The sequence below is a fragment of the Pelobates fuscus genome, chromosome 7 (assembly GCF_036172605.1).
Source record: "Pelobates fuscus isolate aPelFus1 chromosome 7, aPelFus1.pri, whole genome shotgun sequence".
NCBI classification, from domain to species: Eukaryota; Metazoa; Chordata; class Amphibia; order Anura; family Pelobatidae; genus Pelobates; species Pelobates fuscus.
The window spans coordinates 9813594-9830806 of record NC_086323.1 but is presented as its reverse complement, the minus strand read 5'-3'; the positions used below and the strand labels follow the sequence as shown (position 1 = coordinate 9830806).

The window sequence follows — 17213 nt, the reverse complement described above, 5'->3', positions numbered from 1 at the left end:
GGTCTGTATCTTTCCACTGCACAAGCTCAAAATGAAATGCCATTGGCTGGTTCTAACATTTGTAGGAGAAGATGTTAGAAAGTCTAATGGCGCTTGTTTATTTATATCTATTTCCGTCACAATGTCTCCACCCTGTGCACACTGTATCTTAAATAACCAAACAACAAACTATATCCAAACCTTCTGCCGGTAGACAATAGGGCGGCTGATATTTTCCGCTTATTTTCTTTCTCTGGTACCCCCAAAATCCCGCCCTGATTAGTATAGGTTTATTTAACATTCTTTTTCCCCCAAAGTTTGTAGAACTCTGAGAGTTCATTAATGCCCAATACCGAATGGCTGAAACATTGTGAGATCTTATTGTCGGAAAAGAAATAAAAGTTTTACTGAAATGATTCCGAAGAGTATGTTATCTATTGTCACAGACAATTTTGTCTTCTTTAACCTCATGATTTTCTCAGAGGCCAAATTGCATACGTTTGCAAATTGTAGCACTTATATGTAATTGCACAGCTGTGAGTTCGATGTGTCTCCTGTCGGGGAAGGAAACATTTGTCCCAGTGGACTGAATTGGGTGGAATAAATCTCTTACTGGACACACTCAAAAATGTTCCTATGGAAACAACGAACATACTCCACCTCAGTAAAAACAGAAACCGAGCAGAGGTCCGTGCTTGTTCTGAGTGCACCCGGTAATGGCTGAGACCTGTCTAATGTCCGTACTTGTTCTGAGTGCACCTGGTTATGGCTGAGACCTGTCTAATGTCCGTACTTGTTCTGAATGCACCTGGTTATGGCTGAGACCTGTCTAATGTCCGTACTGGTTCTGAGTGCACCCGGTTATGGCTGAGACCTGTAATGTCCGTACTGGTTCTGAGTGCACCCGGTTATGGCTGAGGCCTGTCTAATGTCCGTACTGGTTCTGAGTGCACTCGGTTACGGCTGAGACCTGTCTAAGGTCCCTACTTGTTCTGAGTGCACCCGGTTATGGCTGAGGCCTGTCTAATGTCCGTACTGGTTCTGAGTGCACCCGGTTATGGCTGAGACCTGTCTAAGGTCCCTACTTGTTCTGAGTGCACCCGGTTATGGCTGAGGCCTGTCTAATGTCCGTACTGGTTCTGAGTGCACCCGGTTATGGCTGAGGCCTGTCTAATGTCCGTACTGGTTCTGAGTGCACTCGGTTACGGCTGAGACCTGTCTAAGGTCCCTACTTGTTCTGAGTGCACCCGGTTATGGCTGAGGCCTGTCTAATGTCCGTACTGGTTCTGAGTGCACCCGGTTATGGCTGAGACCTGTCTAAGGTCCCTACTTGTTCTGAGTGCACCCGGTTATGGCTGAGGCCTGTCTAATGTCCGTACTGGTTCTGAGTGCACCCGGTTATGGCTGAGACCTGTCTAAGGTCCCTACTTGTTCTGAGTGCACCCGGTTATGGCTGAGACCTGTCTAATGTCCGTACTTGTTCTGAGCTCACCCGGTTATGGCTGAGACCTGTCTAATGTCCGTACTTGTTCTGAGTGCACCCGGTTATGGCTGAGACCGGTCTGAGGTCCGTACTTGTTCTGAGTGCACCCGGTTATGGCTGAGACCGGTCTGAGGTCCGTACTTGTTCTGAGTGCACCTGGTTATGGCTGAGACCGGTCTGAGGTCCGTACTTGTTCTGAGTGCACCCGGTTATGGCTGAGACCTGTCTAATGTCCGTACTTGTTCTGAGTGCACCCGGTTATGGCTGAGACCTGTCTAAGGTCCCTACTTGTTCTGAGTGCACCCGGTTATGGCTGAGACCGGTCTGAGGTCCGTACTTGTTCTGAGTGCACCCGGTTATGGCTGAGACCTGTCTGATGTCCGTACTGGTTCTGAGTGCACTCGGTTACGGCTGAGACCTGTCTAATGTCCGTACTTGTTCTGAGCTCACCCGGTTATGGCTGAGACCTGTCTGAGGTCCGTACTTGTTCTGAGCTCACCCGGTTATGGCTGAGACCGGTCTGAGGTCCGTACTTGTTCTGAGTGCACCTGGTTATGGCTGAGACCTGTCTAATGTCCGTACTGGTTCTGAGTGCACCCGGTTATGGCTGAGACCTGTCTAATGTCCGTACTAGTTCTGAGTGCACCCGGTTATGGCTGAGGCCTGTCTAATGTCCGTACTGGTTCTGAGTGCACTCGGTTACGGCTGAGACCTGTCTAAGGTCCCTACTTGTTCTGAGTGCACCCGGTTATGGCTGAGGCCTGTTTAATGTCCGTACTGGTTCTGAGTGCACCCGGTTATGGCTGAGACCTGTCTAAGGTCCCTACTTGTTCTGAGTGCACCCGGTTATGGCTGAGGCCTGTCTAATGTCCGTACTGGTTCTGAGTGCACCCGGTTATGGCTGAGACCTGTCTAATGTCCGTACTTGTTCTGAGTGCACCCGGTTATGGCTGAGACCTGTCTAAGGTCCCTACTTGTTCTGAGTGCACCCGGTTATGGCTGAGACCGGTCTGAGGTCCGTACTTGTTCTGAGTGCACCCGGTTATGGCTGAGACCTGTCTAATGTCCGTACTTGTTCTGAGCTCACCCGGTTATGGCTGAGACCGGTCTGAGGTCCGTACTTGTTCTGAGTGCACCTGGTTATGGCTGAGACCTGTCTAACGTCCGTACTTGTTCTGAGTGCACCTGGTTATGGCTGAGACCTGTCTAATGTCCGTACTTGTTCTGAGTGCACCCGGTTATGGCTGAGACCGGTCTGATGTCCGTTCTGGTTCTGAGTGCACCCGGTTACGGCTGAGACCTGTCTAATGTCCGTATTTGACTGCTAGCCAAATAAATGGCATTTTAGAACTTATTGCTAACAATGCATCACGAGTCCAATATTTTGGACACGTTGAGGTATCTTTATTAAACAAAAATTGCATTGATTTAAAATTCAGAGTGCAAAAATTCAACAACAAAAAAATGCTGTTTTAGGACAAGTGTCTAAAATGTTTAATTCAGTTTTCAATTCATTACAATTCGCAGTTAGTGAATAAACCTGGTTTATTTCAAAAAGAGTTAATAAATATTGATTGATAAACAAGAAGACAGCAAGCCGATTATTTCAGAATTTGACAGTAATAGTCAATATTTTTTTTTTCTCGTTATGATGTGGGAAGTAACCCTTGGCGTGAACAGCAATGTGTTGTATTGCAATAGATTTCAAGTTACTCTGGGGTACGCGGAGTTAAAATAAACAAAACTAAACAAAAAAAAAAAACGGTTTATTTTCTCTCCTGTGCAGAATGGCTTTTGGAAATCACTTAAAAAGTGCTTGATGCGTTTAATTAAATGGAACATTCTTCGCCTCTCTATTAAGAAAATCGCCTACAGCCGGCGAACGCATACAGGTTTCAAAATACTCTTTTTGTTATATTTTTAAAAGGGCAACCTTTGCATGGTCTCTGCGCACATCGTATCGGAAGTGTTATCACAAGGCACAAGACAAAAAAACGATGGCAATCGATGAGTAAGCTCTCCTTATTCTCTCGCCCTTGCCAACGGCTATTGAGACCTCGATCATGTAATAGAAAGCTTCTGCTAGGAGCAAAATATAAAATCCAATTTAAAACAAAATAGTTGCACGTGGGCCATCGAGGCTCCGATACGGACTGCTTCAGTTTTTACTTCTTAAGAAGCGTGGATGAAAGAACATTTATTTTTAAAGTAGGTAATCTCCAGGGCGGGAGAGGGAGAAACATGCACGTCTTTCAAGCTATCAAACCCAACTAGAACTGAAATTCGCAGATCGCCGCGGCCTCCTCCCATGCAGCGACTTACTGAAAGCACATAAAACAGGAGAAATGAGTGACCTGCAGAAAGCGTGTAAAACAATCAGACAGAATCAGCTGAGTGGAGATTTAATGGAATTACGGTCACCGTGACAGATAAACTGACAGCTCACTCAGAAAATGCAATCATTTCTTTTCTCACAGCAGATAGGGTGTCTTCTGCTTGTGTGCGTGCTTTATGCGATCTAATGTGGCAGAGAAGGCCATGGGTGGCGAGGATCTGTGTCCCCAGTGGCTGTCTTGATAACACGTATCACTCACAGCCAGGGTTTTCTAGAGCCCTTGCGAATGCCGGGCAGAGCTTCTAAAAAGCGCACCCTCAGCACTCTGGTAGCTGGAAGAATCCCGAGCTGACATGACGTCACATGTAAGCATCCAAAGCTGAGATCTCCAGTCACTTGGAAGAGACCTTCATACAGTGGTTTTCCATGTCCCAACGTGTTACATTCCTTCTTATCCTTCTCCTCTAATTGTTACATCGCTACCTGTCCATGCCATCCAATTCTTACATCGCTACCTGTCCATGCCATCCAATTCTTACATCACTACCTGTCCATGCCATCCAATTCTTACATCACTACCTGTCCATGCCATCCAATTCTTACATCACTACCTGTCCATCCCATCCGATTCTTACATCTCTACCCGTCCATGCCATCCGATTCTTACATCTCTACCCGTCCATGCCATCCGATTCTTACATCTCTACCCGTCCATGCCATCCGATTCTTACATCTCTACCTACTCCTGTCCTCTACGTGTTACATCACTAAGTACTTAGAGCGTCCATCTTGAAACTTTTAAAGTCTGTTGTTATCTAAGCAGCCGGATATGCTGGGAGAGAAAACAATGCATGAATATAGATCACAAACAAACCTGATAATATCGGACATTGTATCAAAGCTTCATAAAGTGTATAATTCACACCAATGACTTTGTTGATGTGGAGGAATATGTGGGAGTTAATGAAGCTAAGTCTGTTTCAGTCCTGCTTTATTCTCTCGCTAATAACGCTGCACGCTCTTTACTTTCTATTCTCCAAATCTGTCTTCACAATGTTCAGGTGACAGCTTCGACTCCAATAAATCAGTAGCATTACCATATTACACTGCCGAGGATGGATTGACGGTCTGCGGCATTTAATCTCCCCGCTAACCCCACTAAGGTGCTTATTCAATGAAAGCCAATTATACAAGGCAAGACAGACCTGGGATTCTGGGAGCTCAGAGACTGATCAGAAGACCCAGTTTATAGGTCCAGGGCTCCTGATTGGAGACCCAATAATCTCTGAGAACGTCCAATGTCCCACCACATCCTCAGTCCTTATATCAGACAATACATGGCTGCCTTTAAATAGCGGCACCTGCCAGGTACCGTCCCTAAACACTTTTTGGTCTCAGGTATCATCCTGCAGAGAGACATTTACATAATAAGCCATCTCTTTTGTCTTCTGCCCTTTTCAGCATTACAGAAGGATAGAGAGGGGCCAAGTGGGTGGTGTGAATAGGTTTTAATTTAAAAGAAACACAAAGCAAGACAAGGAACGGGATCCGTGGCGGTACCTCGTAACAATGCCAAATAATTATGTTGTACAGAGCATTACAAGAGCCAAGATATTACAGTGTGAAGAACAATAGGGCCAGCACGGAGCTTAGCACAGTGCTTGAAATGGGTTTTACTTTAACAACTCAATAACACGGCCTGCGATAATAGGCTGGTTTTTACATATTACGCATCTAAAACGCAGCTTGTGGAGCAACTGCCTAGATGAAGGGTGACAGGTAGGTGGGAGAGCGTTACGCTGGGTCCTTGACAAAGTCGGTTTGTTTGGTCTGGGTCGGCGTAAAAGAAATTAAAAACCACTTGTGACAGACAGCTCCGTCCTGCAATGAGAACTGGGATCAAGGATCAGCTTAGATCTAAGGCGAGAATTATAAACAAACTGGCGGACTGGGCGGCTGTCATCGGCACATGATGGACCTGCCTCTTCATCCCATACAGAACGTAAAAACCTTGAGCATGAAACCAATATAAAGAAAGTGTCATAAACATGCGACAATGAAGATTAAATATGGGATAAACCGAATAAATACTTAGAAGGAAAGAATGGTCTGTGCAGAAATATGGAATATAAGATGTCATTGTGTGCTGAGGTCTCCAGCAATGTCAAACACTGTAACCAGGAGCCCAAAACCTGTAGAACCACAACCCCTATAGTGCTAAGCCAGCCATAAACCCCACAATACCTCTATGGGACTCACATAACGTTCGCCCTGCTCTATAATATCTGCTGATTCAATCTACTTTGTGTCCCCAAATTTAAAGATCCCCAAGTCAGCCGATCCCTCTCTAGCTGTCTACACGGGAAACAATCGGGGTTATTCACAGAAGTGAGAATTCAAAGTGAATTTTAACCTTAAGGCCAAAGTAGACGAACTGATAGCACAGCTGGCTTTATTTCCAATTCGGCTATTTTCACCTAGTCATTGGACTCACTCGAAATCCACCTCGAATTCTCACTATAGTGAAAAAAACTGAATAAATGATTGGGTCTGGGTGTAGAAACCAACATCAAACAGCTACCGAAAGACTGATTTGTAGGGGTTGTAATCCGACAGCTGTAATTAGCAGGAGTGTGTGAAGTGTTACTTACTATCTGCTTGTGTCAGGCTGAGCACGCAGCAAAGCACTAGTGCGGGCACAATCAGCAGGTGTAGTCGTGAGTAAGGCACCATGTTTCCAAGCGGCGTCCTCCCAAGGTGTGACGCGAGTGGTTAATACATCCAGCGATTTATGTGCAGACTCACTCCTGCAGAGAAACAGAGAAAGGTGAGTTAATGTATCGATGCATCGGAGGATTACAGGTAAAATCTGAGCAGCTAATATCACACCATGGCTTGAATGCAAATATTATATAGCCAGTTTATCTTTTACCGCAGCAATAAAGGGTATACCAGGATACAGGGACAGCGAGAGGATATAATTGTGATTTAATAGGATAATAATAAAGAAAGCATTGAAATGAGACTCAGGAATGAGATGCTCAGATATTAGAACGAGGAGGTCTGTGTATTCCTGTAACCTTTGAGCTGTGATAGAAGATATCACCGTGATTCTGTCTATCCCATGCAGATAGCTGCGCTGCAGACAGACAGGGCAACGCAAACACACTGCTAATCAGGAAACCAGTCTAATAAGGAAATCTAACATTCGTGATGGTGCGATACGGACCAATGGAGGCAAGCAAAGCCAAAGTAGCCGCTGGCCGTTCTGCCTCTAGTATACTCCAATTCCCATCATTCCCGCCCTAGAACTCTATCTGAGGAGGGCGTATAAATAAAAAAGACATTATATATAAATAATAATCAAAATGGAACAATCACCGTGGAAACCAATACAATGTTCCTGCTGATTTAACTGGTTTCCATGGTGATTGTTCCACTTTTAGAAGTTTGCATTACCTTTATAAATCTCTCCAAATATTTAAACGACAAAGTGAACCCCTTAGCCTTACTTTATGTCCCCAGTGGGTTTGGTTACTCAGGTTATATCAATCTGCCTTTTCTATGAAACAGCAATGTTTACGTTTGCGAACATTTGGTGAAAAGTCATGACACACGCAGCATGGTTACGCTAACTGCCGCTGACACTTCACATAGAGAAACGCTGGGTTTTATGCGTTACTGGAGTGGCAGAGTGCGGCGATGGCGGCACACAGACTATAGGACCATAAATCACCATAACTACTGATCTCACAGCAAGCAGTGCTGCAGCTGGGCTGTCTTAACACTGAATTACACGTTTAGGGTATTTTCAATACCTCCAGGGGGTCCAGGATCTAACTTTTAAAAAGCACCATACAAAGTGAAAAAGAAGCATAGTTACTGTTAATGCTAAAGTGTTCCTTTAACCTATAGCACATTATAGATATACCAATGGCAGATTCTATATAGATATACTGATTGCACATTATAGATATACCAATGGCAGATTCTATATAGATATACCAATGGCAGATTATATATAGATATACTGATTGCACATTATAGATATACCAATGGCAGATTATATATAGATATACTGATTGCACATTATAGATATACCAATGGCAGATTATATATAGATATACTGATTGTACATTATAGATATACCAATGGCAGATTATATATAGATATACTGATTGCACATTATAGATATACCAATGGCAGATTATATATAGATATACTGATTGCACATTATAGATATACCAATGGCAGATTATATATAGATATACTGATTGCACATTATAGATATACCAATGGCAGATTATATATAGATATACCAATGGCAGATTATATATAGATATACTGATTGCACATTATAGATATACCAATGGCAGATTCTATATAGATATACTGATTGCACATTATAGATATACCAATGGCAGATTCTATATAGATATACTGATTGCACATTATAGATATACCAATGGCAGATTCTATATAGATATACTGATTGCACATTATAGATATACCAATGGCAGATTATATATAGATATACTGATTGCACATTATAGATATACCAATGGCAGATTATATATAGATATACTGATTGCACATTATAGATATACCAATGGCAGATTATATATAGATATACTGATTGCACATTATAGATATACCAATGGCAGATTATATATGGATATACTGATTGCACATTATAGATATACCAATGGCAGATTATATATAGATATACTGATTGCACATTATAGATATACCAATGGCAGATTATATATGGATATACTGATTGCACATTATAGATATACCAATGGCAGATTATATATAGATATACTGATTGCACATTATAGATATACCAATGGCAGATTATATATAGATATACTGATTGCACATTATAGATATACCAATGGCAGATTATAGATAGATACACTGATTGCACATTATAGATATACCAATGGCAGATTATATATAGATAGACTGATTGCACATTATAGATATACCAATGGCAGATTATATATGGATATACTGATTGCAGATTATAGATATACCAATGGCAGATTATATATAGATATACCAATGGCAGATTATAGATAGATATACTGATTGCACATTATAGATATACCAATGGCAGATTCTATATAGATATACTGATTGCAGATTATAGATATACCAATGGCAGATTATATATAGATAGACTGATTGCACATTATAGATATACCAATGGCAGATTATATATAGATAGACTGATTGCACATTATAGATATACCAATGGCAGATTATATATAGATATACTGATTGCACATTATAGATATACCAATGGCAGATTATATATAGATACACTGATTGCACATTATAGATATACCAATGGCAGATTATATATAGATACACTGATTGCACATTATAGATATACCAATGGCAGATTATATATAGATACACTGATTGCACATTATAGATATACCAATGGCAGATTATATATGGATATACTGATTGCAGATTATAGATATACCAATGGCAGATTATATATAGATATACTGATTGCACATTATAGATATACCAATGGCAGATTATATATAGATAGACTGATTGCACATTATAGATATACCAATGGCAGATTATATATAGACTGATTGCACATTATAGATATACCAATGGCAGATTATATATAGATATACTGATTGTACATTATAGATATACCAATGGCAGATTATATATAGATATACTGATTGTACATTATAGATATACCAATGGCAGATTATATATAGATATACTGATTGTACATTATAGATATACCAATGGCAGATTATATATATAGATATACTGATTGCACATTATAGATATACCAATGGCAGATTATAGATAGATAGATATACAGGATTTCAAATCTTGCTCAAAAAAGGAAGCATTTCTCTGCTAGACTAACACATTCGTACTTTCACACTTGTGGTGCAATAAAAATGGTGGATCACCGGGGCCGTACCCCAAATGCAGATATTCCAGCACCTACCACCTCCAGCATTTTGTATTGGATTAATAATGGTTGGATAATAAACCACTTTTCATGCAAAGTTTTTTTTTTATCACTAAAAACAAAATCTTCTAGAAATAGAAAAAAATCAACATTTAATGGAAAGGCTGTACGACAATGCCACGTTACATCATTAGAAACATGACATTCATTTTAGAAAGTCGATGTATCAATTCATCCACGGCCTGATTCTCAGCAATCCATGGGCCTTGAACAAGTCTATAAGAAGGGCTGATTATTCACAGATGGAGCCCTGTGGACTGTCATTTGGTGACACACGCTAGCCCGGGTTCAATTGTAGAGTGCCTGCCACCTAATCAAGTAGGACCAGAGAGCACACCATGGCACACGCTCGCCTCCCAATCCTTCCTCCGGCACTCGCTCTACGAACTGATTAACTACCTCTCTTTGTGAGAAAAGAAACTGTAAATTGCATCACAAGTGAAATAATGGCCTTGTCACAGCCACCAAAAGGCTATTTTATGGACTTAATCGTTTCAAAATGTTATTGTCTTTGGGGGTAATACAGTGTATTACTTTGGAAGCGTCGGCTAAAACGTGCATTCTCCGTTCAGTCCGCGCTTAATTTCCAGCTGGAGAAAGAAATCAGACTCCTATAGGCTGAGATAATGAGCGTTTGGAAGGTATTTATGTATGGAAGAGGTAATGGAACTTTATCTGAGAAGAAAAAAGGAGCCGTCTTTTAATATATAGAGGGAAGCATGGAAAGATCCAAACTAGCAGAGTATGAACTGGAGAATAAGGTTACTCGATAAATATATAAGTGTAAATCTAAATAGAACTATAAAGTCTAGTAGCTCTGAGCGTGTAGGGTATATAGGAAACCGGTCACTGTAAATAGCCGGAATAGTTGTAAAGTGCACAGTGACCGGTTTCCTATATACTCATGGTAAGTTAATGACCTTTAACTACCCTACACGCTCAGAGCTACTAGACTTGGCCCTAGGCACGGTTTATTAAAGTCTCTAGTCAGTCGCTACTTAGGAGCTCAGTAGGAAAGTGTATATTACTGGGATACTAATGTAGGAAAGTGTATATTACTGGGATACTAATGTAGGAAAGTGTATATTACTGGGATACTAATGTAGGAAAGTGTATATTACTGGGATACTAATGTAGGAAAGTGTATATTACTGGGATACTAATGTAGGAAAGTGTATATTACTGGGATACTTTGTAGGCGAGCCATTAAGGCTTGATTGCACTATATAGATTGTTCTACTACATCCCTATGCTACCTAACTATTAACTATACTGATGGAAGAACCTTTATAGTTATATTTAGATTTACACTTATATATATTTATCTAGTAACCTTGTTCTCCAGTTCATACTCTGCTAGTTTGGATCTTTCCAACTTTTTGAGTATTTTTGTTTTCCTCGTTGAATAGGGGTTATGCCCCAGGACACTTCTAGAGTGTCCAACTAGGTGTACTTCCACCAGTGGGACGGATCCGAACCTTTGGACCCCTCTACACAGGTGGATTTTCTTTTGTTATTCAAGCATGGAGAACTGACAGCCAAGAGTCAATCAATAGCTGTGTGTTTACGGTTTTTATGTGATCGAGTGGCAGGCTATTAGAAATTGTAGGACTTTTATGGCCGCAGTTTTGTGGGAGTACGCCCTGATAATCACCGAGGTCCCATTCACACATACACAGTAACAATCCTGATCTAGCATTACATGCCATCGGCATCATACAGCCTTAAAGGGATTTCAACCTTTCAAAAACATTTCTCTAGGTTTTTTAACTTGGTTTCTATAAAATCGATATGTTTTTGTATATTTATTAACCAAATGCAATCTTTTCAATCTTTTATCACTGAGTCAGCCTCCAGTGCTGTGGGACACGCTTGGTAAAATTAAAGGAACATACTTGATAAAATTATTGAGTGACGGCAGAACGTAAAGACTTTTTTTGCAGATTGTATTATATAGCATAAAATCTTAGAATTTTTCTGTAGAATCTTAAATTCTATCTCCACACAATGCACTGATTCTCCACGGTACTTTAAGAATCTGCTAACTTGCTTTGCAATTCGCCCATTCTTCCTGAGATCCTAAGAAATTGTCCTTTCACACCAAGATTCTGTCCATTTACCCCGAGACCCTGAGATTCTGCCCAAACTATCTTAAAAATATGTCCATTTACCCCGAGACCCTGAGATTCTGCCCAAACTATCTTAAAAATATGTCCATTTACCCCGAGACCCTGAGATTCTGCCCAAACTATCTTAAAAATATGTCCATTTACCCCGAGACCCTGAGATTCTGCCCAAACTATCTTAAGAATCTGTCCATTTACCCCAAGACCCTGAGATTCTGCCCAAACTATCTTAAGAATCTGTCCATTCACCCCGGGAATCTGTCCATTCACCCCGGGAATCTGTCCATTCACCCCGGGAATCTGTCCATTCACCCCGAGACCTTGAGAACCTGCCCACTGTCCCTGACAATTCCCAGTTCTGAATTGTTAATGCTGCCGTTCTGATGATAACAGCTGTTGTAGGAGATGGACGAGGGCCTGTTGGGGCTGTAGACAGAGCTGGACAGCGCACAGAGATACGGCTTCTCTCGGGGATCAGCGTGCACAGCAATCAACTAACCACATGTAAAAGCAAAGCACAAACCAAGAATCAGCAAAATCCTGGCTAACGATTGGGCGGTCGCTGAGGTTTGGGAAAAGACTTTCTGGAGCCTGCTTGTCTTAAACCCCCTCACTCTGGCAGGAATCCTAGAACGCTGGAAACACTGTGTCGGTTCAGCTTGGCACAAAACTCTCCCACCAGCAACCCTGCATCCCCAATCCGCAGGAATCAGAGCTCCCCAAAAAGTTCCCAGGGACGTTTGGGGATGGTTTATGACGGGACAGGCAGAGTTATTAATGGCAGCACTTTTATTAACCCTTGAGAGTCATCCCATCGTACAGCGCTTTGAGAGAATTGGCTGGCGCTATAAAGATAATAAAATAATAATGCACAAGCAGTCATAGCGCGGATACATAACACACAACAAGCTCGTTTCTGTTATTCTAAAACATACAATACAACAATAAAAAAAGAGTGAAATAACGGGACAGCTGGTACACAGCAATGTTATACAAAAAAGGAAACTATTGATTCCTCCGTATTGATACGTTCTAATGAAACGCCAGGCTTTGGAAGAAAAAAAAAAAAAAAACTATTTAAACCACAAATTCCTGATACCAAAAGGCATCGATTAATTGCATACCGCGTTCTCTGGAAAACAAAGAGGGCAATTAAACAGTGATTAATGTCGGCATGTGCTTTGATTCCAAATATTTTGGGCAGAACTTCAGTCTGAGTTCAGTTCAGTTACAGCTTTTACTCATTTCATTAATTAGTTTTTTCTTTAAAGGGAATATAACGCAATATTTGATTGAGTTTCACGGGTGGTCGACACATGCTCCGCAGTATCTGTTCTCGCTGTCGATGCACTTTTATTAAACCATTTGTGAATGGGAAGAGTATGATAGGAATCATTATTCAGAAAAAGGATGGCCAAACTGCCAACCTACCTGTGTTACATCCCACTGAATTCAATGGCCAAACTGCCAACCTACCTGTGTTACATCCCACTGAATTCAATGGCCAAACTGCCAACCTACCTGTGTTACATCCCACTGAAATCAATGACCAAACCCTGTACCTACCACCGATACATCCCACTAGAATCCATGGGCAAGCTGTGTACCCAGCTTTTAAACTTTGCCAAGGCTATTTTCTAGGTTTCATATTTTGGAGGAAAATGTTTAAATCCTTGGTGGGTTCTTAGCCTGTCCTGATTTAGCTAATAAAGCGTTTAATAAAAGGTAAGACTTCATTTTCTGAATGCCATATAGGTATTGTTTGCAGTTCACTAACAGACACATTGAAACAATATCTCTGGGAGGGAAAAACCGCGGCCATTGAAATTCTGTATTCCAAGAAACTGCATACGAGTCGATCAATAGTGTGAAAATGGAAGTAATAGTGGAAGGTAAAACGCTTAGATAAAGGTCACGCTCCTTTCAAAAGCTTCCCACGCGATTCGTCAGTCAGTGGCCAACACGAGAAATCAGGTACAGTGTGACAGGCAGCCCCAACCCTGGACAGTCAGGCTGGGGCCAACATGAGTTAAGAATCAGCTACAGTGTGACAGGAAGCAGGAGCATGGGTTAGAAATCAGCTTAAAAGGACACTTCAGTACAAAATCACTGTTTAGTAGATATACGCCCAATGAAAACATGTATGCATTAATTATGTATTTTTTTCATTGGAGTTATATCTAAAAGAGCTTGGAATAGTTGTAGATCTCTCGTCTGCAGCCTTTACAAGCCCTCCCCTTCTAACCCCGCCCAGACTTTCTGTGGCTGTCCAATCACAGATTTCCCAATGCAGCTCAATGAGAAGTCTTTGCAAGGCAGGTGCTCTGAGCAGTTGCTGCCTCTTGAGTTAATCTTCACTGAGCTAACCAAACCAGGAAGTAACCGGACTAGCTGTGTAAATGACAGTCAGAAGGTATAACCAGGTTAATTTATAAAAATTGGAATTTCAATTGAAATCTGTATTTTTTGTAAAATGAAAAAAGAGGGCACACTCCTCACACACAAACCTTTCAGCAAGATAAAGTGCTTTAGGGGTCTGGAGTGTCCCCTAAAGGGACACTTTAGTCACCCAGACCACGTCAGCTCAATGAAGTGGTCTGGGTGCCAGGTCGCTCAGGATTTAACCCTTCAGTTTCTGAGAAACATTTGGGGTTAATCCAGCCTCTAGTGGCTGTCTTCCGGACAGCCACTAGAGGCGCATCTGCGACGCTGGAGGCATAATATGCCTCCATCGTGCAGAGCGTCCATAGGAAAGCATTGAGAAATGCTTTCCTATGGACACTTTGAATGCGCGCGCGGCACTTGGCTCCAGTGACGGCACTGGATTAACCCCTTAAGGACCAAACTTCTGGAATAAAAGGGAATCATGACATGTCACACATGCCATGTGTCCTTAAGGGGTTAAGGTAAGTGGCTGAAGGGGTTTTAACCCCGTCAGCGCCACAGGAGGGGGGGACCCTCAGGGCACTATAGTGTCCGGAAAACCGCTTTGTTTTCCTGACACTATAGTGATCCTTTAAGTCTGAAAATTAACAGGAGCCAACACGTGTTAGGAATCGGCTACATGGTGACACACAATAGGAATCTCAGGCAGTCAGACAGGCTCACACAGGGGAGAGGATGCAGAGCAGGTTTTTTTAATACTGGGTCACATGGCTGCATTTCCATCTATTCCTCCAGGTTCCCCATTGTGTGCTGTCTTCGTGACATGTATAAATATTAATATTTTGTAAGTATTTACTGCTGCGGAGATGCTGCGAGCTTGTCAGCTCTGGGGAATACGGAGAGGCAAGCGAGAGAAAATGCAAAACTTCCTATCTCCCATTCTCATCCTTTCTGTAAGTAATCCAAGCCCATATTAACAGGCCATTACAAGTTAAAGTAGACACTAAACACTGATAACGGGAAAAATCAAATCAGACTCCAGTACCCAGCAGGCCGAGTATCTCTCCTGCAGCAGCCTCAATTATAAAGAATTCAGCTGCAAGCAGGAACTGAAAAAACTATGCAAAGCCAAAAGCCTATTAAAACAAACAATATTTTCTATGCGTTGGGATTTTAATTGCCAGAAAAAGCCACGTATTGCGGCTGACAGCCCCCTCCAAACGTGGGCACTAAGGACACCTTTGAGCCTGGCCTGGTTAAAGATCACAAATTAACCCTTAACAATCAGCTGCTTTGAGGATCCGTCTGTTAAGCATTTTGCCAATTATTGTGTTGTGTATTCTGTTAGTAACGGAGATTTGCTGATTGAAATGACCCCCCCCCCCTCATTCTGGCCAGTCACAGCCCCCCTCTTCCCCATTGTGATTTTAAGTGCAGACCATTTTATAACACAACGCTTAGAGGCCTAGTTGTAAGACGGCACTGTATGTCTCATAGGCCCAAGAAAGCATTGTGCCTTTAAATATCCTTAGCACCAGTGGTCCTTTCTGTTACGTGGGAAACAGTTAGAGAAAAAGTGTCTGATACGGAACACAAACTACGATAAGAATTAGTGTATACAGAGCAAAATAACAATTACCATAAATCACTGAGGAAACCAGGAGCACCAGGGGCTGCCTTTTCTTAGACACGTGTAATTTCTTCTTCATCTATAATGTGCCAATATTTATGCTTATTATACGTGCTCTTAATTCCATTTTTAATTGACCAGAAAAGCCCCATTTGCATTTTCTTTGGCAGACTTGTGCTAATGATCCCATCTGACTCAATTAGTTCTGCAAAGGAGGTTAGACAAAATGTTCACCTCTTTTGTTAAAAAAAAAGCGGAAAATGTAAAAATAAAATGAAAAATCCCTACTTGATGTCGGCGTTAATAAACCTAAAAGCATGGTTGTGGGCTGTGCAGGGGCTGGAACATCTCTGAAGTTTTCTAAGCAGGGCCAATTGTGTCACCCAGGGAGGCGTGATCTCATGGACCCACTCGCGCATGGGCTGATTCGTAAGTGAAAGTTACAATGTTTTTCACTCCTTTCACGCACCGCTATCTAGAATCCACACACCTGGTGTCATTAGAATCCGATTCAACACAAACACTTTGTAGCACTTAGGAGAGGAAGCAACTGCAATTTCACCGGCTGCCAAAAAATAAATTGCAAAAACAAACTCAACCCCCCATTACAAAGCTTTTCCCACCTGTAATGTGTGCGAGTTTTCAGACCACGCTGCTGCTGCTGCTTAAGAAGAGAATAACCGTGAACATCTAAAAATATCGAATTATAAATAAATATATATATATATATATACACACACATATACATTAATATACTAATAGATCTATACACACAGATTTATGATATACTAATATATATATATATATATATATATATATATATACACACACACACACACTGATTTATGATATACTATACGGATCGATCATGTACTATATAACGTATATATTGATTTATTATAATATATATTGATTTATTATAATATATATTGATGTATAATATACTGATTTAATGTGTGCATTAAAGAGAGTAGATTTATTTACTGTAACTTGTACTATCCAACGCTTATAACTGCCATCCAAACGTCCCCTTCGTGTCATGGTTTTAACTGATCCAAACATCTTCAATGAGTCTGTATCTACAGAGAGCTTGAGCAGACTGTACCACTGTGCTTTATGAGGGAGCTCAGTATTACACCTTGACTGACTGTATACTCAGACCCCAAGTAAAACATTTCATTTCACCTTTCTTCCTGGGACGTTATTCAAACTTTGGTTAAAGGGACACTACAATCACTAAATTTTTATTTTTATTG

At 41.3% G+C, this 17213-nt stretch overlaps 2 protein-coding genes across 11 annotated transcripts in view; both read right to left on the bottom strand.

The window, feature by feature from the left end:
• PTPRF (protein tyrosine phosphatase receptor type F) overlaps nucleotides 1-17213 on the bottom strand; it is a 965824-nt gene that overhangs the window by 242686 nt on the left and 705925 nt on the right. For all 10 annotated transcript variants that reach the window (XM_063427667.1, XM_063427666.1, XM_063427670.1 and 7 more), the window contains one exon: nucleotides 6449-6604. In XM_063427667.1, coding sequence (XP_063283737.1) covers nucleotides 6449-6530 — 82 coding nt within the window. In that variant the 5' untranslated portion in view covers nucleotides 6531-6604. The remainder of the gene's footprint in view (nucleotides 1-6448; nucleotides 6605-17213) is intronic.
• Nucleotides 1-17213, bottom strand: part of KDM4A (lysine demethylase 4A) — a 374420-nt gene that overhangs the window by 296727 nt on the left and 60480 nt on the right. The gene's annotated exons all lie outside the window — the stretch shown is intronic.